The sequence below is a fragment of the Syngnathoides biaculeatus genome, chromosome 3, assembly GCF_019802595.1.
Source record: "Syngnathoides biaculeatus isolate LvHL_M chromosome 3, ASM1980259v1, whole genome shotgun sequence".
Classification (NCBI taxonomy): domain Eukaryota; kingdom Metazoa; phylum Chordata; class Actinopteri; order Syngnathiformes; family Syngnathidae; genus Syngnathoides; species Syngnathoides biaculeatus.
Genome location: NC_084642.1, coordinates 21,230,897 through 21,255,709, shown reverse-complemented (window position 1 = coordinate 21,255,709; position 24,813 = coordinate 21,230,897). Strand labels below are relative to the sequence as shown.

The following is a 24,813-nucleotide window of genomic DNA, read 5'->3' as shown; positions in this document are numbered from 1 at the left end:
GTTAAAAAAAAAAAAAAACATGCCAGTAAAAGTCACTTCCTCGACACATATATTCCACTGGTCTCACTCTTCCCTTTTTCTGCTCAAGTGGCCCCCTGCGACCGTTAGAAAAAATGCACAAATCAACCGCATCAAATTATAAGCTGCAGGGTTGAAAGCGTGTGAAAAAAGTCGTGGCTTTTAGGTCGGAAATTACAGTAAACAGCCTTTAGGGGAATGTATTTTCTGAATGGCATCAAATACCTAAATGATCCCCTGGTCCTAGGTTGCCCACTCTAAATTTTTGTACGTCTTGTAAAGAGTGAGCTCGTGTATTATTTACTGTATTTAGTGGTTGAAATGTTGCCCCAAGGAAGCATTACTATATATGAATAAAAGCTGCTGTCAGCTACAAACCACCTGCAGTCATTCTTGAGAAGCGCTGCAAGTATACAATCACTGTATACTTCGAGGAATTTTGCCATCTTTACGCCACTGCAACTGAGGTTTGTTGTTCCAGCTGTATTCTCTTGATTGCCTCCGTCTATCCCCTTTAAATTTTTTTCACCCCCCAACTCAAATATAGGGGGGAGTCTTTCTAGGAAAACCCGCTGTAGCTCTGGTCGGCTCCACCCTTGCAGACTGTTTCCTATGAGCCTGCACTCATTCCAGATTCTGCAGGGACGCAGTGGACATATAGTTGCCGGTATGTACAACCTTCTTCCTCAAAATGTGGGAAACTGCTTTTAGTAGGAATTTTTTGTTTTGGAGGGTGGGGTGCTTTATTGCCTGTAATGCTGCTTTTTCCAAAAGGAACCCCCCCCAAAAAAAGTTTTGGAGGAAAAAAACAGCTCTTGATTTTGAAAGCTTCAGTCCCACAATGTTTTGTAGTTCCGAACTATTGGAATTTTGTTTTGTTTCTCGGCCGCATCGACCCGTATTTGACAGCTTAATCCAGTGATACAAATCAAGTTCTTGCATTAAAAGTGGTACTATTTTGAATTCAGTCCAAAGGAGAACAAGAGGTTGCCAGGAATCGTACAAAGGAAAATGTCATGAAACTTAACATGGAATTTACTTGGGACATGGAAAGCTCTGGCTGATCAATACAGTATGGGTAATTAATATTAATACTTACATCTATGCACAGAATGTTTTTTTCTTTTTTTCTTTTTTTTTTACTGCTGGTGCACATAAAAAAACCTACCTATTTATCGCATATGCTTCGAATTTTCTGAAGTTCAGTTTTCTAATCTGGGTTTAGGCCTTCCTGTGTATTGGTAGTATGTTCTCCGATGCTTTTCTTCAGGTTTTCTCTCTTTTTCACCAAATATTCATGTTAGGTTTGTTGAAGCCTTGAAATTGTTCATAAATGTGAATGCTTATTTGTGTAGTTCAGGCTGTCCCCTGCCTGTTGCCTTAAATCAGATGGGGTGGGGCATCAGCTCATGAGTGTCATGACCGTTGTGAAGAGAGGAAATCTAAAACATGGATGAAAACATGCTGTAGTTTACATACAGGAAAACTGTTATTTAAAACATAGCCTGCAAAGTTAATAAAGTGCTTATGATAGCAAATTTTTGCTCCAGCATAATGTTAACGCAAATAACTCAATATGTTTTGAGATTTCACAATCTGATTGGGCTTTCAGTGAGAAATTCCCAAGGTGCAGATGATTTATGTTCATTTGGGCCTTTTCCTGAGCTCCTTCAAAAAAGAAAGTCGTAAAACATTTTTTTTAGACCTCAAACCCATTTTCCCAGAGCAATGGTAAGCTTAGTAGTCTATCCTGAGAGCACCAAGAAAAGAACATATTCCCAGAAAAACATGGTAACGTTGCGATTTTTATGTTGTGGATTTACAGGGCGCCTTAAAAAATAACCCATCAATTCTAATGAAAATTCAGCGCCTAAATCTAGTTTCACTTGGCAAGATGAAATTGCTTGGCATGTCTAGTATGAGTAGGAAACCACGGTCCTCAGAACTGTGAGGTCAATGATCTAACCAGATGCTCCACCGTGCCGTAAATACATTATATTTAATGTGGAAACTGATAAATATTATTGATTTTAGCAAATAAACATTAATTTAGAATTTTATGGGTTCAACACGTTCTAAAAAATCTGCCAAAGGGTCATGTTTACCACTGTGTTCCATCACTTTTTCTTTTAACAACATTCAATAAACATTTGAGAACTGAGGACACTAATTGTTGAAGCTTTGTAGTTGGAATTCTTTCCCATTCCTGCTCAATGAACAGCTTCAGCCGCGCGACAGTCCAGGGTCTGTTGTTGTATTTTACGCTTCATCGTGCATTACATATTTTTAATGTCAGACAGGTCTGGACTTCAGGCAGGCCAGTCTTCCACCCATGCTCTTTTACTTCAAAGCCACACTTTTGAGACATCTGCAGAATGTGGTTCTGCATTATCTTGCTGAAATAACTAGGTGCGTCCATGAAAAGGACATTGCTTGGATGACTGCATGTGTTTTTCCAAAACCTGGATGTAGCTTTCAGCATTCATGGTGCCTTAGCATTGCTACTGGCACGATCACAGCCCCATACCATCACAGATGCTAACTTTTGAACTTTGTGTCCATAACAGTCTGGATGGAATTTTTCCTCTTTGGCACGGAGGACACGACATCCAAAATTTCCCAAAACAATTTGGAATATGGACTCGTCGGACCACAGAACACTTCTCCACTTTGCATCATTCCATATTAGATGAGCTTGGCCCCACAAAAGCTGGCGGCGTTGCTGGATGCTGTTGATAAATTTCTTTTGCTTCACATAGTAGAGTTTTAAGTTGCATTTATTGACATGGGTTTTCTGAAATGTTCCTGAGCCCATGTGATGGTATCCTTTCCTCATTGATGGTTTTTGCTACAGTGCTGCCCGAGGTATAGGTCATGGGCATTCAATGTTGCTTTTAGGCCTTGCTGCTTACATGTAGTTATTTCTCCAGATTCTCTTGACCTTGTGATGATATTATGGACCGCAGATGATGAAATCCCTAAAGTCTTTGCAATTATACCTTTAGGTTATTGTCCTGAAACTGTTTGACTATTTTCTCATGCACTTGTTCACAAAGAGAGAAACCTCATTCCATCTTTGTTTGTGGGTGAGTGCGCAATTCAGGGAAGGTCCTTTTCTGCCCAATCATGACACCTTCCCTGTTCCCAATTGGCCTGTTCAGCTGTGGGATGATCCAAAAATGTTTTGGATGTGCATTCCTCAACATTGTCAGGCTTTTTTGCCACCTGTCCCAGCTTCTTTGGAATGTGTTGCAACCATAAAATTCAAAGTTAATCAATATTTGTTAGGAACTGTAAAGTTTATCTGTTTGAACATTAAATATCTTGTTTTTATAGTGTATTACATTAAATATAGGTTGAACATAATTTGCAAATCATTGTATTCTGTTTTTATTTAATACAAGGTCCCAACTTCATTACAATTGAGTTTGTGGTATATAACAATAAAAATCATGTTAGTGCCACATAGGATGCTGAAACAACACAAATGGAAAGAAATTGCTTCTTATTCCAACATACGGTTTGCATAAACCCAAGTTTTAGGGAGCCTTTGTTTGGGCCGGAAGCATGGATTCCAGATGTTGCAAGTACCTTTGGGATGTTGTCCATATTTCACCACAGAGCGCTCGTAAGACTTTGATGTCCTCTGCAGGAAGGTGCTTGTAAAGAGAGGTGTGTCAAAATAAATTTAAAAATGAATTAAGACACAAGGTGGCTGCACGGTGGAGCAGCTGTAGAGAATTGACTATCTAAACCCACAGGCGAAAAAATGTTTGTGTCATGTTTCCCCTCCTACAGAAACCATATCAAAACCAAAAATATTGTTATTCATTTTTTAAAAAGCTTCGGCGGCATGATGGCGGAGCTGTAGAGCGTTGGGCTCACAGTTCTGAAGGCGGGGTTCAAATCGCAGTCCCGCCTGGATGGAGTTTTCATGTTCTCCCTGTGCCTGCGTGGGTTTTCTCCGGGCATGCCGGTTTCCTCCCACATCCCAAAAATATGCAACATTAAAACGATTGGCATTTTGTCATTGTTTGAAAGAAAAAAAAAAAAGATTGACATTATCAGATTGTATCACAGTTCACAGCAAAGCCCGGCAATGGAAGCTTTTTTTTTTTTTTTTTTTTTTTTTTTTTTTTTTTTTTAAACGTTCCAGCTTTTATTGCTTGACCTCGTAGCATTTTCCTGCCAGGTCTGCGGTGGTAGATGTTGCCGAACCTGACTTGTGGACTTTTGAACCTGCGTCAGCAAAATCCATTTTTTTTTCTTTGGCGACTGAAGTCAATAAGTTTTTGTGTGCTAGCGAATCATACAAATATGCTATGAACAAAAAGTGTCAGCATATATTATTATCTGGAGATTTTGTGAGTGGGTATCCAGTCGGCCCTTGGAAACTGCTTGTTATGTCATTACTGACTGCTTACTGGTGCACATTGTGAACATGACTGATCCAATAAAAGTTTGAGTTTGTGAAGAAAAATTTAACACATAAGAGAAGCATTTCTCAGGAAAAAAAAGTGCTGATAGCACAATGATGAATTCATTAAGTTATTCACTGGAAAGAAAACTCTTCACTCGTTATAGTTTATAAAGAAATGTTAGTTTCTGAAGAAGAAATGCAACACGGATGTGAAGCGTTTCTTACAGTGTGACATAAATGACACAAATGTGTGAGGTTGGTTTGAGGAAAATGCAGCAGACATTTTAAGATGATCTGAGAAATTGTGGGAATATAGCTGCGTACTTTTTCAGTGATTTAACGGGAAGCGTCTTTCAGTTTGTACAATAAATATTTGTGACGAAAAATGCAACAGATGTAAAGCAGTTGTCGGAAACTGTGCTTATGGACATGTACAGTGAGTCAATTAATCAATCAGTCTTTCCATCATCTCAGGAAGTATGAACAAGCCCTGAACTCAAGAGCGACGTGAACTTCCAAAGTGAAACGAAGACTCATCACATCTCCTTCCTGATCATGGGGAAGGTCTACTACATCAGTAAGAATGTGGGACTTGGACTACTTGTGTTAGCTTTTACCGCTCTAGTGACCATCATAGCTCTGTCGATCGCCTACGACAAGGAAAGAGCCAAAAATCTAAACAGTCCTGGAGACCAAGCCGCGGTCAGCAGTGACACCCCAAATCCGACCCCTGTAGTTGCAAAATATCCTTGGCAACAGTACAGACTCCCATCTGCTTTGGTCCCGACCTCCTACAATGTGACACTGTGGCCTCGCCTGGAGCCCAACACAGATGGCCTCTTCTTCTTCACTGGACACTCAGAGGTGGTCTTCACCTGTCTCCAGGCCACAGACCTGGTCCTCATCCATGCCAGCAAGCTCAACTTCACCACCTTCAATGGGCACCATGTCCTACTGAGCGACCTGTCTGGAGCCTGGACACCGCCCATCCGAAAGTCTTGGCTGGAGGCAGAGACAGAGTACCTGGTCCTGGAGCTGAGTGGCAGCCTCACAGAGGGGGCGTCCTATGTCTTGCACACTGAGTTCCAGGGAGAACTGGCAGACAACCTGGAAGGATTCTACAGAAGCGAATACTTTCAAGATAGTGTGAAGAAGTAGGTTTTCATGACGTGGGCTTTTGCAGGTTTGGGTAGTTTCTCCTCTAAGATCTTTACTGGATTCATGTACTTTTTCAGAGTGGTTGCCATTTCTCAGATGCAAGCCACCTCCGCAAGGAAAGCCTTCCCCTGCTTCGACGAACCTGCCATGAAAGCAGTCTTCAATGTCACCATTATCCATGATCGTGACAAAGTGGCTCTGTCCAATGCTCGAGAAATAGGTTTGAAAATGGCTGTGCTAAAATAGCAAACCAGAGGTGCATTAAAAGATCCTGTAACTTAAGGCCAGTAGGACATTGACAACTGCATTTCTATCTAAAGTTACGACAACTCCTAGTTGTTAGTGCTTGTTGTCCCTGGAACCAAAAGGTTCCTTTGGTCAGCTATTTACTGTTTATACGGTGGTCCAAGGTCCCTAGAATACTGCTATGCCACTAAATGTTCCAGGAACTTCAAATTACTTCCTTTTAGTTCCTACTACTGAAGCCCATGTTTCACAGAACATGATAGAGTTCGACCTAAAGTTTCAGGAATTTAGTTCTTAGTGTTTGTAGTTCCATGAAATTAAAAGGATTATGGTGGTTGAGCATCCCTGAAACATTTGTGACCCTCCAGAACAAAACTGATCGGAGGTCACACAGCCGTGTTTTGAGCTTGAGTCCATAATGCGATGACTACGTGAAATGTTTGAAACATAATGGAAAGGCAAGAATAAATTCAAAAATGATTTTATTGAGAGAGTACAGTGAAATCTCCAAACTTATCCTGACTAGGGTTGCAGGTTTGCTGGTGCTCATTTCATCTGACTTCGGGCAGGAGGCAGGGTACACCATGAATTGGTCGCCAGCAAACAACCATTCACACTCACATTCACACCTACGGACAATTTAGAGTCTTCAAGGAACCTGATATAGAGAAGCAATAAAAGTCTCTGGCTTTCCTTAAAGGCGTGAGAGATACGGTCATGGATGGTGTGGCAGTTCTCGTCTCGACGTTCGAGCCTACGGCGAGGATGTCCACCTATCTGCTGGCCTTTCTTGTCTGCGACTTTACCTATGTTGAGTCCAACCAGAAAAATAATGTGCAGGTAAGGATGATTTGAAGAAAGAGGACATTTTTCTCCCGTGAATTATATAATGCATGCAGAAAATGTTCGCTGTGCACATTTTTACACGACAGCCAAGATTGAAAAGATTACTTGGAAATGTAGTTGGTTCCAATTGCAAGTGACCCTGTTGAAAATGTAATACTAGTACAAGTATTTCAAGTACTGTCTTAAAGTAAAATACTGTAACTGAATTGGATTTCTAAATGAATTAAAACCATACATCATCCATCCACGTTTGCACCTTTTCAGAACTTCAAACATCCATACATCCATTTTACAGTATATACTCCGTATCCTCACAACGTTCAAGAGTGAGCTGGAGCCTTCCTAAGATGACTAGGTGAGAGGCAGGGTAGATTCTGAACTGGTTGCCACCCAATTACAGGGCACAGAAACAAGCAACCATCCACACTCACATTCACATCTCTGCATGTTTTTGGAATGTGGAGCACCTGGGAAGTACCTGCAAACTCCACACAGGCGAGGCCAGATTTGAACTGTTAGGCATGTGCTAACCGGTCGGCCACCAAGCAAACAAATCATTGAAATACATCTAAAGGGTTTTTAAAAAAAGAAAGAGGCATGTACATAACACAAAACTTAGTTTTGTTGATGGTTTGCCGTCTTTTGCTGCAGTTACAGACAAACAAACAATCCTGTCTCAGAAGTCTATAATTTCTTTGAGTTCATTCTGTCTGTGGTCTGAATTTTTTTAAATTTTAATACAAGACCCTTTCAAAAAAAAAATAGAATAGAATATCATTAACACACTAAGACGTCATGGTTTGAAATCACCATCATCAATGGTGAACAACTACAGGAAATGTTTGACCTCTGTAAATGCAAACAAAGGCTACTGTACCAAATAGTAACATTGGTTTTCTCAGGTGTTCAAATACTTATTTGCAGCTGTACATTTCTCAGTGTAATTATAAGTACAGTAATCTGAAGAATTGTGAGGAAGGAAAACACATTTCAATCCATTTTGGCTTTTCACAATTACTGTATCGAGTTATCCTTTGATAAATTAAATGAACATGATAGTTCTCCTGGACTTTATAACTTGTCATTGTCAGTCATTGTGGCGAGCCCACATGCAGATCACAGTTGAACAGCTATGTCATTAGCCACTCGGGAGGGAATGCCACTGTGTTGGTGTTGGCTCCATCCAATACAGTACTCCACAGCCTCGCTTCATGTGCTGGGGGTAGATTCACACAACAGACACTTAAGGGAAAGTTATCTTTTGTTTTGTTTTTGCAAGTCTGGCTATGAGCTAACGAGATAGCCTGTGCGCTAACAAGCTCCACTGTGGCGAAGTCATTTTAAACATCAGTGCCTCTCTGTTATTTTTTATTTTTTTTGGCTTGGGGGTGCGGGGTGGGGGATCCGCAATTAACACAAACATGGGAACGTTAACTGTTTATTAAGCATGACCTCAGTTGCACACGTTATTCAATGAGTCGTTGACAAACGTCAAATATATATTTGCTCGACAGGGGAAGGTCTCATCTTCAGTGGACCTACCACACAGTATGTGTATTTATTTGAAAATTTTCTCATTCTGATTGAAGATCTGGTCAACTGTTTATGTGACTTGGTCTAGTCCAACCTTTAATGTTGATCTTTAATCGTAATAGCTGTATTACAAGCGCATTTTGTTGTGAACGTCATGTCATTTATGAAATGCTAAATGGACTCCATATATAGTGCTTTATCTTAACTATCACAGTGCCCATATTCACCCATTCACACACATTTGCTGCATACACTAATGAGTGGTTGCTCCCATTCAAGGTGCTGACGGGCCCACTGGGAGCAAATTCTAGGGTTCAGTGTCTTGCCCGAGGACACTTCAACATGTGGACAGTCAGAGGCGGTATTTGAACCACCTACCCTTCTGTCATGTAGCCGCAGCTGCCCATCTCAAGATGGAGGTCCGTCGTCTATTCAGCACAGTAGTTGGGATTATTTTCATTAAAAAAAACAGAAAGCTTGATTAAAACAATGACAACAGTTCCTAAAAACAAGATCTCTGTCACATTTGAGCTTGGTCGGGAGCCACCTTATTTACGATGTGCCCAAACAATGACGTCACATCGAGGTGAAGCATGGGCAGCTGGAGGTTTTCCTGGCTCGAAAATTTATTTCTGATCGGTATTGCAATAGAATATTCTTCCCACCTGAAACCCAATGAAATTCCATTCAGATTTGGCCTGTTTATTCTGGTTGAGGTTTTTTTTATTGAGCACTTACATTTGGTTTGGGCTTCTAAACTTACTATAATTGGAATAGAAGGTTCCATGTAAACCAGGCTTGTCTTTAAGCTCTTTATTCTTTATTTCAGAGCCTGAGTGATCAATGTAATAGAGGAACAAGAAAGGAAACTATAATTACACCACCAACAACAAATAGCAATAATAATGATTTAAAAGCAAAAACTGAATTGTAATAAAAAAATAATAAGGGTGAACCATGTTTTTCATGATTTCAGAGGCATCAAAAAACATCACATTGTTTATTGGGAGAATTTTGGGGAAGATGTATTGTTGAAAATTCTTTATAATGTAGGCCTAGCTTTAAGAAATTGTGGAAAAAGTGAAGTGCAGCGACTACTTTTTGGATGCAGTGTATTGTGATTTGTCAGGTACGGGTCTGGGCCCGGAGAAAAGCCATCGCAGATGGACATGGCAACTACGCTCTCAACGTCACTGGGCAAATTCTTGAGTTTTATGAGGGATACTACAACGTGCCGTACCCACTCCCCAAGTCAGGTAGGTGACAAAAAGCAAACAAGTATGAGATATAATTCTTCGGTTTGATGTGAAACTAGACACGTTCACACGGAGCTCTTGCTAATTTTTTAGTTTGTGAAGAAAAATGCAACATGAATGTGAAGACGTTTTCAAAATAGTGATGATGGAACGTAATAATGGTTGAGTGAATGACCAGAAAGCAACATCTTTTAGCATTTCTCATATGATACAGATATAGTAAATGTTTTTGCAAAGAAAAATGCAAAGCAGATACGAATCATTTCTTAGTAACGGCGCTGATACAACTAAATGTTAATTGAGTGATTTGCAAGAACGCAACATCTTCGCATATTCTTTAGTTGATTCAGTAAATATTTGAGTGTACCAAAAACAGGGCCTGCCCTCGCCAATATTTTATACACACATGGCGCACCCCTCTATCAACGATTTACATATGCTAACAAAAAGTCAAATATTGATTGTTTTGAACATTGCCTTTAATTTATTTCATAACATTCCACACAATATAAAATATGAAATATTACACCAAGCAATTAAAGTTTTCAAACCTTATTGGCCTTCTTTAAAAAAAATAAAAGACTTGTCAGGTTCAAACGTATATAGAAGGTGCGCCTGAGCCTGCAGCTGCCTTCGGATAACTCGTCTAGATTTCACAAGTTTTTTTTTTTAATGTTTTGTGTCTTTCTGCCAATTCAGAATTAGTCATAAAAATGTAACTTCCCTCTGCATGCTAAACTTCCAGTTAGCTCCACCAGTTGTAACGTAAAAATATGACTCAATTCCGCTTTTTCAGTTCCCTTAATAACTGTTAGTTCCCTTAACTTCAGGTTCATGGAAGAACACTAGCCTTTCCCCTTGAAACATATAAAATCATCAAAAATCCATCCATCTATTATCTTAGATGCTTATCCTCACAAGGGTCCCGTGAGTACTGGAGCCTATCTCGGCTATCTTCGGGCAGTAGGCGGGGTACATCTTCAACTGGTCACCAGCCAATCGCAGGGGACATGGAGACAGACAACAGTCCCACTCACAATCACACCTAGGGGCAATTTTCTTCCAATCAATGCATGATTTTGGGATGTGGGAGCAAACCGGAGTGCCGGGAGAAAACCCACACAGGCACAGGGGGAACATCCAAACTCCAAACAGGCGAGGCTAGGATTTGAACCCCGGTCCTCGGAACTGTGAAGCAGACGCTGTAACCAGTCAAGCCGCTGTCCCGCCTAATCAAAAATGTCTAGAGAAACCAAGACATCCAAATACTCTTTTAAAATTTTATGGACTAACTAAATTAATCAATAAGCATCAAAAGAACACAAAAACATCACATTTGGTAAAATGTACTAATTTATTTCCGTTTTTGGAAGAGGGCTCCCTCTGAAACATGGATAGGGGAATCCCTACCAGCAGTGACTGTCTGGTGGACACATGTGAGACACTGGGCTTTAAAGATAAAAAGAGTAACTGTGGTGCGTTGTGTTTATAGAGTTGGCCCTTAATTACACTGGGTCATATGTGACCCCATGGGTTCTCTTGGGTTAATATTCTTCCTCTTTTTCCTTTCGGCTTGTCCCGTTAGGGATCGCCACAACGTGTCATCTTTTTCCATCTAAGCCTATCTCCTGCATCCACCTCTCGAACACCCACTGTACTCATGTCCTCCCTCACAACATCCATCAACCTTTTCTTTGGTCTTCCTCTCGCTCTTTTGCCTGACAGCTCCATCCTCAGCACCCTTCTACCAATATAGTCACTCTCTCATCTCTGAACATGTCCAAACCATCTAAGTCTGCTCTAGGATTAATATTGTAAATCCATTATCTAAATCCTTCCTCTTTCTCACTTATTATATGCATGATTTGCTGCACGATGAAGGTCCTACACAGAGTTCTATATCAAAGTGTAGGAAAGCGGAACGCAAGTGGAGAAAAACTAAAGTCCAAATTGACTATGATCTCTATAGTTTAATTTCAACCAAAAGTTAGGGGGAGACAATAACACCTTTCTGAAGTCAGCAGTAAGAACCTCAGCAATACTTGCATTCTGTTTTCTGTGGTTGACAAGCTGACAACAACCCCAAATCAGATAGCTCTAGAACTCAAATGCAATGCAATGAGTTTGCCCATTATTTTTTTGAAAAAATAAAATCCATCAAGACAAATGTCAGAACAAATCAGCAAATCATAAAATGATTCCATAACATGACTCCCCAAAAAGCGCATTAAACAGCTCTCGCTCGTTCAGAATTGAAAATTCTTTACACTGGCTTCTATTCAGCTGTAGAATAGTTTTTAAAGTTTTGCTACTAGTCTATAAATCACTAAATATTTTAGGTCCTGATTACATGACAGAAATGTTTACGGAATACAAACCCAGTAGGGTTCTGAGATCGACAGACTCAGGTCAAATAGTGGAGCACAGAATCCAAAGCAAACATGGCGAAGCAGCATCTTTGGTATTATGTTGCACACAAGAGGAAGAAGTTGCCAACAGAGGTGACATCAGCCCCAAATGTGAATGTTTTTAAATCCACTTCAAAAAAACACAAAGCTCTTCTTTTTTTTATGCTTTTTTGAGTATTTCCACTTTTAATAGGAAGAGGTGTAGTGCTCCGAGAATATCAGCAGTTTGAAATTTTGTCCACCTGCCAAAAAAGAAGACAATTCAAATGTTTGAGTTGGTCAAGAAAAAAAATTAACAGAATATTTTAGGTAACTCAAGACTTAAAAAAAACCCAAAACATATATTGTTCTTATTTCACTGCCTGGATGTTTTTGTCCTCTTCAGATCAGGTGGCTCTGCCTGACTTCAACGCTGGTGCAATGGAGAACTGGGGCCTGATAACCTACAGGGAGACGGCTCTGCTCTATGACCCGGACAGATCTTCGGCGGGAAACAAAGAACGAGTGGTCACCGTCATCGCACACGAGCTGGCGCACATGGTTGGCCATCTCGGGGGCAGAACGTCCGTCTTCTAGTGGTGGTTCCCAAACTGGGCTCCCGGGACATAAGGGCAAGCTGTAATTCAGGGGTCAACTAAATAATTTTTCCGAAATGAAATGTATCATTTAAAAGAAATGCATACCTACATAGCGGGACCCGTGTGCCGCTAAAGGAACTTACTCCTCCATACCTTACACTAGCTTTAGGCCAATTTAATCTCAGATATGATTGTGGTGATTCATTCCATAAATCTGATATGCTTGGATGAATACATGCAGTGCATTTTTAAGTACATCGTTCTAGGAATAAGCCCATCTTTGAAGAATAAATGTAGTATTTCAAGAATGATGAAAGATTAAAGTGAACCGCACTATTCACTAGGTACCAAGCCTTGCCATAAAAAGCAGAAATTGGCATGTTATTCATGCCCACCCCCTCCAAAAAAAGTTTTATAAATCCCTATAGACTCCAAAGTAGCACTTTTGTTTAAAAGAAGCTCCTCAACTCACCTGAACATAGTTCCCTGGCACCAGGATGCGATTAGATTGGGGGAAAGTAATATTTTCATTGCTTTGGCAAAATTGATGTTTTTTAATGATAAAAGGAGGCAAGGTTCCCCTCTAAAATTAGCAAAGATGTGAAAATGTGACTGTCAAGCTGCAGAGATGCAATGATTCACTTTAAAAGTTTCTTTTCCACAATAGGAGTAATATTATGAGAATATATTTTTTAGAATTTACTTCTCTAGATAGGTCATTCTTCTTTTTTTCATCAAAAACTACAACTTTATTCTCATACCATAGAAGCCACCCCCACCCCCCACTCCAAAAAACTATTTTTGGTCATAATGTTGCTATTTTTTTTGCAACTATTAAATTCCTATGCCAAATACAGCTGTGCATAACAGTTATGTATAGTTAGCATTAAGATTTTGAGGGTTCCTCCACTGAACCTTGAAATTTTGAAAACCCCTGTTCTGTTTTCTTTAGTGGTTCGGCAACCTGGTGACCATGCGCTGGTGGAACGATCTGTGGCTCAATGAAGGCTTTGCATCCTACGTTGAGTACCTGGGAGCGGACTATGCCGAGCCAACGTGGAACATTGTAAAAGAAACTACTGCGTTCCAAATTACATTGTGCCGGATCTCAGCAGCAAAAGTGATCCACAAGGCTAGCAAGATGGCTGAAACATTATCACAAACACTGACTTAAATTTATAACCTAAAGTTGAATTATTACAGCACTCTATTTTATTCATTTTGTTAGCATTTCTCATGGCTGCACTGCTCTAAGTAGGTGTAATGGTAGGTGTACAATCACATTTTGACAATCAAATTTTACCCCCTTTGTGCTTATGCATTATATCTGCTCAGGGCCTTGGGAATCAGTATTGCTGGCTGATGTAGCTTCAATTTTATGCACGACAGGAGTATTTCTTTTACCAATCAGATTTCAAATTGGATCTCCCAAGGCCTGCTCGAAAGCTCACAATAAAGTGAGCGTTTTTCCATCCTAACATTCAAGCCAAGCCAATTTCCACGAGCAAAACATCTGAAGTGATCTGGGCCCTCATGTGTTGGCAGTCATCGGGAAAAATATTTTTGTCAAGTTTGATCAGCAACCAGCACAAAATGGACGGCCCACCACTGGATTACTGTAGTTGTTTGTGATTTAAAAAAAAAAAAAAAAAAGTATTCACTGTAAATCCCATTCGATTATTGAAATTGAACGAAAAGCTGGCCCTCAGAGTTTAGAGCTAAATATGATTTCATCGCAGAAAGACCAGATCATTTTGAATGACGTCCAGCGGGTCTTCAATCTGGACGCACTGGCTTCCTCTCACCCTCTGTCCAGGCGAGAAGATGAGGTGAACACACCTGCTCAGATCAGCGAGATATTCAACACCATCTCCTACAGCAAGGTACATGGTTAAAGGACTGCACTGAAATAGCACTTTATCCACACCATAAACTTTTCCATGATCTTAAATTTTTTGGAAAAGGGTTTGTGTGTCTACCGTATCATGGATTTACAGTGCACAAGGCTTGAAACTATCCCCCACAATAAACTGCGGTTCACTGTATCCATCCCACCACCTTGTGTCCCCCCTATGCTGGTGTTGCTTTTAGGGGGCAGTTGTGCTCAGGATGCTGTCCGGGTTTCTCGGTGAATCGGTGTTTGCCAAGGGACTGAGTGTGAGTATCAATATAAAAACAGTTACTGCATTTTATTGGAGTTGCTATCATGCTACATTCTCTCCCTTAGTCTTACCTCAACACATTTGCATTTGGCTGCACCGTGTACAGAGACTTGTGGGACCACCTCCAAAAGGTTAGTAGGACCACCTTGAGTCTCTCCCCAATTAGTTCAGCCATTCATCTTATTGCTCTCTTGTTTTCCAGGCCGTGGAAGATACTCCGGGCTTGAGGATCCCCCACACGGTCCACGACATCATGAACCGCTGGACTCTACAGATGGGCTTCCCGGTGGTGACCATCAACACCAAGACCGGACGAGTCACCCAGAAGCATTTCCTGCTGGATCCGGAGTCGGTGGTGGATAGGCCCTCGCAGTTCAAGTACGTTTAAACCGTGGCCACTTTTTACCATAAAATGACACAAAATGGTCACTGCAGTTGTTGAATCAGGCCGCGGCAATCAAATACTCAACGAGCCACTTGGACTGTCTAACCCAAAAAAAAAAAAAAAAATCAATAAAACACAGGGAGCCATGAAAGCCTTGTGATATCTACAAAACCCAATTCCAAAGAAGTTGGGAAATTGTGTGAAACATAAATAAAAGAGAACACAATGATTTGCAAATCATGTTCAATGTATATTTAATTGAATACACTACAAAGACGAGATAATAATGTTAATGTTCAGGCTGATGTTACTCATTATTGACACCTACTGGATCCTACAAAATTTGTTCATTCATTCAGTCATCTACCCATCCATTTTCTTAGCCGTTTATCCTCACAAGGATCGCGGAAATGCTGGAGCTTTTCACAGCTGTCATCGGGCAGGAAGCGGTGTACAACCTGAAATGGTTGCCAGCCAATCATGGGGCACATAAAGACAGACAACAGTCCCACTCACAATCACACCTCGGGGCAATTTAGAGTCTCCAAAAAATGCATGTTTTTGGGATGTGAGTGCCTGGAGAAAACCCACGCAGGCACGGGGAGAACATGCAAACTCCATACAGGCGGGGTCGGGATTTGAACCCTGGTCCTCAGAACTGCGACGCCAACAATCTAATCGGTTGCGTCACCCATTATTTCATTCATTCATTCAAAAAGACATGTCTAGGGATTTATGCAATTATATTTATTAAATGCCAGTTCTGGGGCTTTGGAGGGACAAGCTTGTTTTCCAGCTTTAGAGAACATCCATTCGCATTCCTTTATGGACATTTTTTTTCACCATGCTATGATGTAATATAATATGTGTTTTGGGAGATCTTTTTCAGACAGAATAGGTAAGGAGGGAATCTTGTCTTTGTGGGTTTTTATTACAAAAAGAACAAAAACTCTTACGAGTTGTCCCCCCTTACTGAAGTTCAGACTATAACCCGCTTGTTATGTTGAAGTGAGAGAGATGGAGAAAGAAGAACAAAAGAATGATATGCAACAAGTATGATGCACAAAGCGCTAAATATTAACATATCAATAAAGAATGTGAAGGTTGTCTACCTTAATCTAGAAAGTATTACACACACAGAGCTAATAGTCATAACACGACAACATATCTGTAAAGCATGTGAAGGTTGTGTAAAACTGAGAGAAATATATATATATAACAACTTACAATATCACATTAGACAGTTTGTACAGTACATGCATTTACTTTTTTTTTTTTCATCGTTTTACTCTGCTGTCTTCATCCAGATCTACTTGGATGAGGATCAAGAATAAATACAAAATACACGACTTCATGGAGGTGGTTCAGTGGCCAACTGGTTAGCACATCTACCTCACAGTTCTGTGGACCTTGTTTCAAACCCCTGTGTGGAGTTTGCATGTTCTCCCAGTGCTTGAAAAGCAAATCTAAATGACATACAGTATTCATTAATTATTTTCCAAAGTCAAAGAGAGCCACAGCAGAACGATAAACGAAGACCCCTCTGCTAGACTAAAGCAGATTAAAAAAAAAAAAAAAACCTCAGAAAATGAGGGGTACCTTGATGTTTAGCTGAGCTCAGGAGAAAGGTTACAGAAGCAAAACTTGACTCTACACTGGAATTAATTCTCACAACAGTGCATGATATTGCTCCAATATTATTATTAGATGTTCTTGGTAGTTCGCATTTCACCTGAATTTAGGTGGGTTAGGCTCTAGCACCCCCGTTACCCTTGTGAGGATAAGAGGCTTGAAAAATGAAGGGGGAGTGGAGGCAAGCCATCGGTTTGGAAAACCTCAGGGGAAGGGCTACAAAAATGATTATGTACAGAGAGAGAGAGAGTGGGCGTGAGTGAGAATATGAAATATGCCACAGTTGCTGAAAAAAGTGCTTGTTTCCACCCAGTTATACGTGGTTTGTGCCCATGAAATGGATGAAGACAGGAGTTGAGCAGCAACTGTACTGGCTACTCCATACGACAGGTACCTCAGAGTTTAACTGTCGTGCGCTCCTCCTTATTTTTCTGCACTTTTTTTTTTTTTTAACACCCGCACCATCCTGTATGGAATTGACCAGACAATAACCCTCAAATGAAAGCCTCCGGGCTCAACTGGGTGCTGGCCAATATCAACGTGTTGGGCCTCTTCAGGGTCAACTATGATCCAGACAACTGGAATCGCCTCATCTCTGTGCTGGAAACAAACCACCTGGTGAGCTTACATTGACTGTTGTGACTACTGCACCGTGTCCACTTGCTAACGTTAGTTGTAGGCTGGAAATGCCTAAAATAAACACACTCTAATCTCTTTTGACTTTTTAAAATTTGTAGGCTTCAGTTTTATAATCCACATTCTCATCAGTGTCCTCTTGGATAAAATTGCCACCTTGCTGTAACATTTTTGAAGACAAGGATAGAAATGCCACCCCCCACACCCCCCAAAAAACACTTGCATGCCAATGTCAGCAGGTCGTGTGCCTTAGCTCTGGACACTGCAGTATAATTTTCTGTGCATGGCTACAAATACCAACAAAAAACAAACATGCTCACCTTAGTGTTTTCTGTGCCTTTGATCAGGATACTGAAGTATCATACATCGTAGTGTCCATATTTCTGCAGCAACCCGAGCGTTTTTGGCCTATTCCGGTCATGGGAACCCTTCCTTATAATTCTTTGGTGTGTTTCATTTCCTACAGGCCATTCCCATCATAAACCGAGCTCAGATCATTGACGATGCCTTCAATCTGGCACGGTAACAACCAAAATATCTGCTGTTGTCATTATACTATAAATGTACAGTATATCTTCAAAGGAATTTGTTTTTGTGTGTAATCTATGCACCTCATATTAGAGCCAAAATGGTGGACATCACGCTGGCACTGAGGACCACCAAGTACTTGTCCAAGGAGACACAATACATCCCTTGGCAGTCTGCGTTGGGAAACCTCAACTTCTTTTACCTCATGTTTGACCGCACCGAAGTCTACGGACCCCTACAGGTTCAAAAAAGAAACACACACTAATGTTAGTCTACCTTGTTAACAGCCTTTCGTCTCCTCACGCATCATTGTAACATTTCAGACTGTGCGACCTAAAACGACGGCAAAAAAAAAAAAAAAAAAAAACGTTAACGTTAGAATACTCTGTTCAGGACTGGTACATGTCCCTGTAATACGACATGAATGACTGAATATGAATTTATTGTCTTTAATGCAGGCGTACACCAGGAAGCTTATCCAACCCCTTTTTGAGCACTTCAAGAGGATTACGGCCAACTGGACGATGATACCTGAAGGCATCACCAACCAGTAAGAAGAAAGAAAAAGTTATTTGGATTTTAAGGCGTAAACCTCTGTTTGATGCTCTCACCTGATCTTTTCCGTCACCAATCAGGTCAGTGCTTTGGAACTGGCTTGGAAAATTTGAATGACAGTCGAATTAATTTAAAGGGAGAATGATGTCATGTGGCATGCTAACCCTTTGGAGCATTAAAATGGCTCCAGGATGCCTGCGACCCTAGTGAAGTTAAGCACTACAAAAAATGGATAGATGGATGGATGAATTTCAGGTACTAAATTAATTAAACTAAAATAAAATGAAGTGTAATTTAATATACTTGAAATCATTTTAATTTAAATTAATTCCAACACTTTTTGGTAATAATATAATCCTGTCTAGCTAGCACTCAAACTCAGTATTTGCGTTTTCTTTAATTGAAACGAAATTCATCCAATTTGATTTAAGTGTATCTTATTTAGTCATTCAATTCAATTGAAAAAAGTCTTTTTTTTTAAATGTTGATGTTTGGAATCAGAATTGATTTGATTCGATTTTATTATTATCAATTTTATTAATACCTTTAGTTTTTTTGTTATTTGATGTAAGTTTGTCTGGCTACTCCAACCTAATTGGTTTATGTTTATGGTGTACGCTGCTTCCTGCCTGTTGACAGCTGGGATAGACTCCAACACTCCTGCAATCCTTGTGGGATAAGCAGCTCAGAAAATGGATGGATGGATGTGATTGTGAGTGCGAATGGTTGTTTGTTTCTATGTGCCCTGTGATTGCTGGTAACCGGTTCAGGGTGTGGCCCGTCTCCTGCGGAGGATGGCTGGAATTAGCTCCAGTCTTCCCACGACCCTTGTGAGGAGAAGCGGCTCAGATAATGGATTCCAGATGTATTTAAATGAATATTTTGTTGACATGAATGACCTCAAACTGATTTTTGGTTGCTTCCACTCATGTTTACCTGTCCTGTCAGGTACAATCAAGTCAACGCTGTGGGAGTGTCTTGCATGGCAGGTGTGCCGGCTTGCGGGGACCTCGTCAGAAGCTGGTTCAAACGCTGGATGGACCAACCAGAACACAACCCGTAAGGAAACCTGAGAAACCTGACACAATGTCCTTGCAAACAGCACTGTTCTTAAATGCAGCTGTCTTTGGAGCAGGATCCATCCCAACTTGAAAAGCACGGTGTACTGTAGCGCTGTGGCAATGGGCGGTGCAACGGAATGGAACTTTGTCTGGAGGATGTTCAAGAACGCCACGCTGGCGTCTGAGGGGTCCAGGCTGAGGTCGGCCTTGGCCTGCACCAAAGTGCCATGGCTCCTCAACAGGTACCGGGAGGGAGGAGTTCAATCCCGGCCCCACCTGTGTGGAGTTTGCATGCTCTCCCCGTGCCTGTGTGGATTACTCCGGTTTCCTCCCACATCCCAAAAACATGCAACATTAATTGGACACTCTAAATTGCCCCTAGGTGTGGTTGTGAGGGCGGCTGTTGTCTGTCTTCATGTGGCCTGCGATTGGGTTTACCCTGGCCACTGCCCGTTGACAGCTGGGATAGACTTCAGCACTCCTGCGACCCTTGTGAGGATGAGCGGCTCAGAAAATGGTTGGATGGATGGATGAATCATGCTGGAGATTCCCAAATCTAATTACTACTATTATTATTATTATTATTATCATTATTTGGGTGATGCGGATGATAGAGTAACACCATTGCATTTGTCAGGTATCTGGAATACACGCTGGATCCGAACAAGATCCGCAAGCAGGACACCACCTCCACCATCATCAGCGTGGCCCAAAACGTGGTCGGCATGCCTCTGGCCTGGAACTTCGTCAGAGCACAATGGAAACAGCTTTACCAACAGTCAGTACACAGCCTCAGTATTCATCGCTTGGCTTCTTTTTACACATGTTTGACAGTTACAAATTTGATGTTTTTCTGCTTAACATTGTTATGAAATTTCAATGTGTGCTTTTTTGTTGTTGTTGCTATTTTTAGAGGGGTTCACTTCCTTTTACCCTTGTATGAAATTCTAAAAGTTAAATTCAAGATGGTAGGTTGACTGAAAACTCTAAATTACTGTAGATGTGAATGCGAGTGCGAGTGATTGTCTCTTTCTATGTGCCCTGCGATTGGCAGGCGACCAGTTCAGGGTGTACCCCACCTCTCACCCGTAAATTGCTGGGATAGGCTTCAGCATGCGTGGGAAGTAGGATGGTTGAATGGAAAAAGTGTTCCGGAGTTGAAAAGTCAGATTGATTATTTTTCTTTTAAGAAAAAAGTCACAATTTTATGAGTTATTATTTTTCAAGATTTTATTATTTTTCACATTTTTACAGAATAAAGTAGATTTTTATTAATAGAATTTTTTTCTACCCTAAAAACTCATGGGAATTTTGTGGTAAAATATAAATAAATAAATAAAGGTGATCCCTCTCTAACTCCTGTAAAAAAAAAAAAAAAAAAACAAGTCGGAAACATTTGAGAAGTCTTTATTTCAGGATAAAAAAAAATCTTTAGAATTTTGACAGTAATGCCATTTTTTATTTTTATTTTTTGCAATATGTTTTTCAGGTTAAGTGATATTTTTCGAGAAAAAAAATTATTCTATGGAAAAAAAATCCTTAAATTTCAGAGGAAAAAACATATTGCAAGAAGAGTTAGTTTTTTCGAGTTTGTTTTTTATACATAATGACTGAGAATAAACAGTACTTTTTTGCTTTGCTTTACTTTCAGAATAAAGCGTCAGATTCTTTTTGAGTAGAGAATAATGACGAATAATGTTTACATGCCACTGTCGTGTTTTTCAGATATGGAAAAGGATCGTTTGTCTTCCCTGCACTCATCCGTGGGATCACCATGCGGTTCTCCACAGAATTTGAGCTCCAGGAGGTACACTGAAAACGAGAATTGGCAAAAGTCACTCACACTCTCGACTTAAATAGAACTGCATAGACTTTGTACACAATAAGATCGCCAAAAGTACAAGTACTGACTTCATTCCTGTACTTACGGACAGTGAACCTCGCTATTTGCAGGGGATAGGAACTGAGGTCTGCTATGATTTCCAATAATCTGCAAGCAATTGATGTTCCCCAAACAAGATTTCTAATTTCCTACACATACCACAAGAAAGCAACAAAGCAAGACAGTATTTTCATCTGATGGAAGTGCCTCCGTTCATGATTGTCTTTTGAGAAAGGAGGGAGTAGAATGTACAGATGGTGTGACCATGACCTAGGACTTTAATTCATTCATTGATCAATTTACTTATATATAAAATTAGTACATCCCATTTAAATTACGCTATTGAAATATCATAAAAAATTTCCATCCTCCCCAAAACACAGTATTTATTGTAATATGTACGACTGCAACTAACAGTTAATTTGATCAATTAATCTGTATATTATTTTTTTATCCGAGAGGGAGAGAGAGAGAGAGAAAGAGAGAGCTTCTTCAAAGTCATTAAAAAATGTAAAAATTACTGACTTGATGAGGGCGGCACAGTGACCAACCGATGTGAACATTTGCCTCACAGTTTCGAGGACCAGCGTTTAAATCCGATCTCTCCTGTGTGGAGTTTGTATTTTCTCCCCATTCCTGCCTGGGTTTTCTCCAGGTACTCCGGTTTACTCCCACGTTCTAAAAACATGTATAGTAGCTTGCCCGTCGGTGTGATTTTGAGAACAAATGGTTGTTTGTTTCTATGTGTCCTGCGATTGCCTGGTGACCTGTTCAGGGTTTGCCCCACCTTTCGCCCCGTCTTGTTGGACAGGCTCTGGCAGGGCCGCAACCCTAGTTAGGGTAAGCGGTATGGAAATAAGTGCTCTGTCATGTAAACATAGTTCATATTTTTCAGATGAGACGTTTACCAGAATATCTGTGCTTGTTTTGCTACTGCTGAATCCAAATATGCCACGCGACTGGCTCCCGACCAGTTCAGGATGTAGTCCGCCTTTTGCCCGATTAGCTGGGACAGCCCTCAAGCAATTCTGCGACCCTTGTGAAGATAAGCGGCTTGGAAAATGGCTGGATTGAATTATAAGTCACACACCACAAGTGGCAGCAAGCAGGTGAACATCCTCTGTGTGGCTTCAAAAGTGGTCTTCAACACATTCTTGCCTTCCTTCCGAACATTTGCCCATTATTAATTAACAATAGTAACAATAATTAAAGTATCTCATCGGCAGTGGGTGAGCATGAGCACTCGCTCATGTTGAAACAGTTGGACAGGGCCACCATGACCATGAGCGATATGTAGAAGGCTGCTTTAACGGTGGGCTCGTCGAAATGCAAATGCAAAAAAAAGCTCGCAAGTCGGGGTCCTCCTAAGCCAAGGTACTAATTTAAGTTTTCAAATGTAGGGAAGAAAAGTAAAAAGACATCAGAAAAAGAAATGCTCAAATAAAAGCAAAACAAAATCTATCTCAAGTACTGCAGCAAAGTACTCAATTTGTACTTGGTTATTTACTTGCCACCGTTGTTGAAAACAGAAAAACCCAATTTCCCACTACTGGGGCCTGCCGGGAAATGTAGACTGCTGACTTTTTCTTCTTCTTCTTCTTAACTGTAGCTGCAACGATTCAAGGAAGACAACCTGGCAGTGGGCTTTGGCTCGGCTACCCTGGCGTTGGAGCAAGCCATGGAGAGGACCGCCGCCCAGATCAAATGGGTGACTGAGAACAAATCCCGACTTCTGGACTGGTTCTCCGGGGAGTCCATGTGAAAGCGGGCTTCTCTCCTTTTTTAGGCCGTAAGCGTTGGGATGCCCATCTGCCGTCATCGCGGCATGTCGTTACACACTTTTTGTCTCGGTGTGCTTAAAGTGGCGGATTGATAGGTAGTTAGAACAGCTGAAGGTGGAAAATAAACAGTATGATGCCTTGGTGCCAAAGTCTGATCAAAGAGCCTCATAACGCTATTGTGCATCCTAAAAATGCCTCTCCCACCCCCCTTCACAGGCTCATTTTCAGATTGTGTGCTGTATTCAGGAAAGTCATCACGATAGTTTTTTTTTTTTAAAAAAAAAAAAAATTACTTTCTGTACAGTACAGTAAAAATACAGTGATACAACAGTATATATGTTAGAGCACAGCTAGTGATCAAAGGCAGTATAACCTAAAATACAGCTTGAGAATTTTACACTAACAGATTTTTTACATATGTTAAATGCCGGCAAAAATAGAGAAATTTAAAACTGAATTATTCAGACCATCCCTTGGAGGTCTGGAATTTCCCATCTTTCAATATCAATGGATATTTTATAGCGGGGGCTTTCAATTAAAAACTCAATTACACATCTTTGAATTCCTGGATTGTCGTAATCTACATGTATTATAATTCTCTCCCAGACAGTTGTGAAAAATGAAATCAAATTGAAAAAGATATGGTAGTTCCACAATATTTTGCTGATTTCCACACTAATAAAACTTTTGGTTTACATTTGCTTCAATGTTTAATAAAGTGTCCAGATGAGGAAGCCAACTGTACTAATCAATAATAAATCGTGAGCGGTGAAATTTCCCCGGTTTTTCCGTCATCCCCAGGAAACAAACTCAGCACTGTGACTGCCATTCCCCACATCGACATACTCGCCCTCAGCTTTTCTGCAATTTTGTATAACGTATACCCCGTGTGAATATCATGTGTGTCCATGCTGGCTCCTACAATTAATCACAAATGTATCCCTGGTGTTGGTGTACTACAAATGCCAAATATTCCGTCAGAGATACTCACCGTATGTGCAGGATGTGTGGAGCAAGGTTTTGAGCGGTGATTAGAGGCTAATTATTGTACATGTGAAGGTTTTATATGAGGTCAGCTGGAGGTTATCTCCCAAACTGTGTTTTAACATCATTTTCCATCATAAAAATGTCATGAGATTCTGTGTCTGTAAATGTTACATCATGGAGAAAAAAAAAAGTCAAAAATTGGATACCTATGAATAAAGTTAAAAGACTGGACTTGTCGGGTCCACTTTGAATATTTCTTTGGTCGGAAAGGCAGAGCTCTCAATTTACCAGTTGATCTCCGTTCCTACCCTGTGGGTTGTGACCGGAAGAACAAGATCCCGGATACAAGCGGCCTCCGCAGGGTGTCCGGGCTCTCCCTTAGCGATAGGGTGAGAAGCTCGGTCATCCGGGAGGGGCTTAATGTCGAGCCGTTGCTCCTCCACATTGAGAGGACCCAGATGAGGTGGCTGGTGTATCTGATCCGGGTGCCTCCAGGTCACCTCCCTGGTGAGGTGTTCCTGGCATGTCCCACCGAGAAGAGACCCCGGGGACGACTCAGGACACGCTCGAGAGACCATCTCTCGGCTGGCCTGGGAACACCTCGGGATCCCTATGGAAGAGCAGGAAGAATTGGCTGGGGAAAGGGAAGTCTGGGTATCCCTGCTGAAGCTACTTCCCACATGACCAGACCCAGAGAAGCGGTAGAAAATTGATGGAGGGATGGTCAGAATGGAAATTCAA

At 40.8% G+C, this 24,813-nt stretch overlaps 1 protein-coding gene across 1 annotated transcript; it reads left to right on the top strand.

Moving 5' to 3' along the window:
* Positions 1–51: 51 nt before the first annotated feature.
* LOC133498211 (aminopeptidase N-like) lies at positions 52–23,367 on the top strand. Its single transcript, XM_061814772.1, has 22 exons — positions 52–485; positions 566–685; positions 4,913–5,592; positions 5,674–5,816; positions 6,543–6,682; positions 9,351–9,477; positions 12,271–12,425; positions 13,416–13,529; positions 14,203–14,346; positions 14,555–14,620; positions 14,691–14,756; positions 14,828–15,003; positions 16,956–17,032; positions 17,127–17,260; positions 17,745–17,800; positions 17,900–18,047; positions 18,265–18,356; positions 19,310–19,420; positions 19,497–19,664; positions 20,060–20,200; positions 21,148–21,229; positions 22,914–23,367. Exons 3-22 carry the CDS (start codon positions 4,994–4,996, stop codon positions 23,064–23,066), a joined length of 2,892 nt encoding a protein of 963 aa, XP_061670756.1. The 5' UTR covers positions 52–485; positions 566–685; positions 4,913–4,993; the 3' UTR covers positions 23,067–23,367.
* The last annotated feature ends 1,446 nt before the right edge of the window (positions 23,368–24,813 follow it).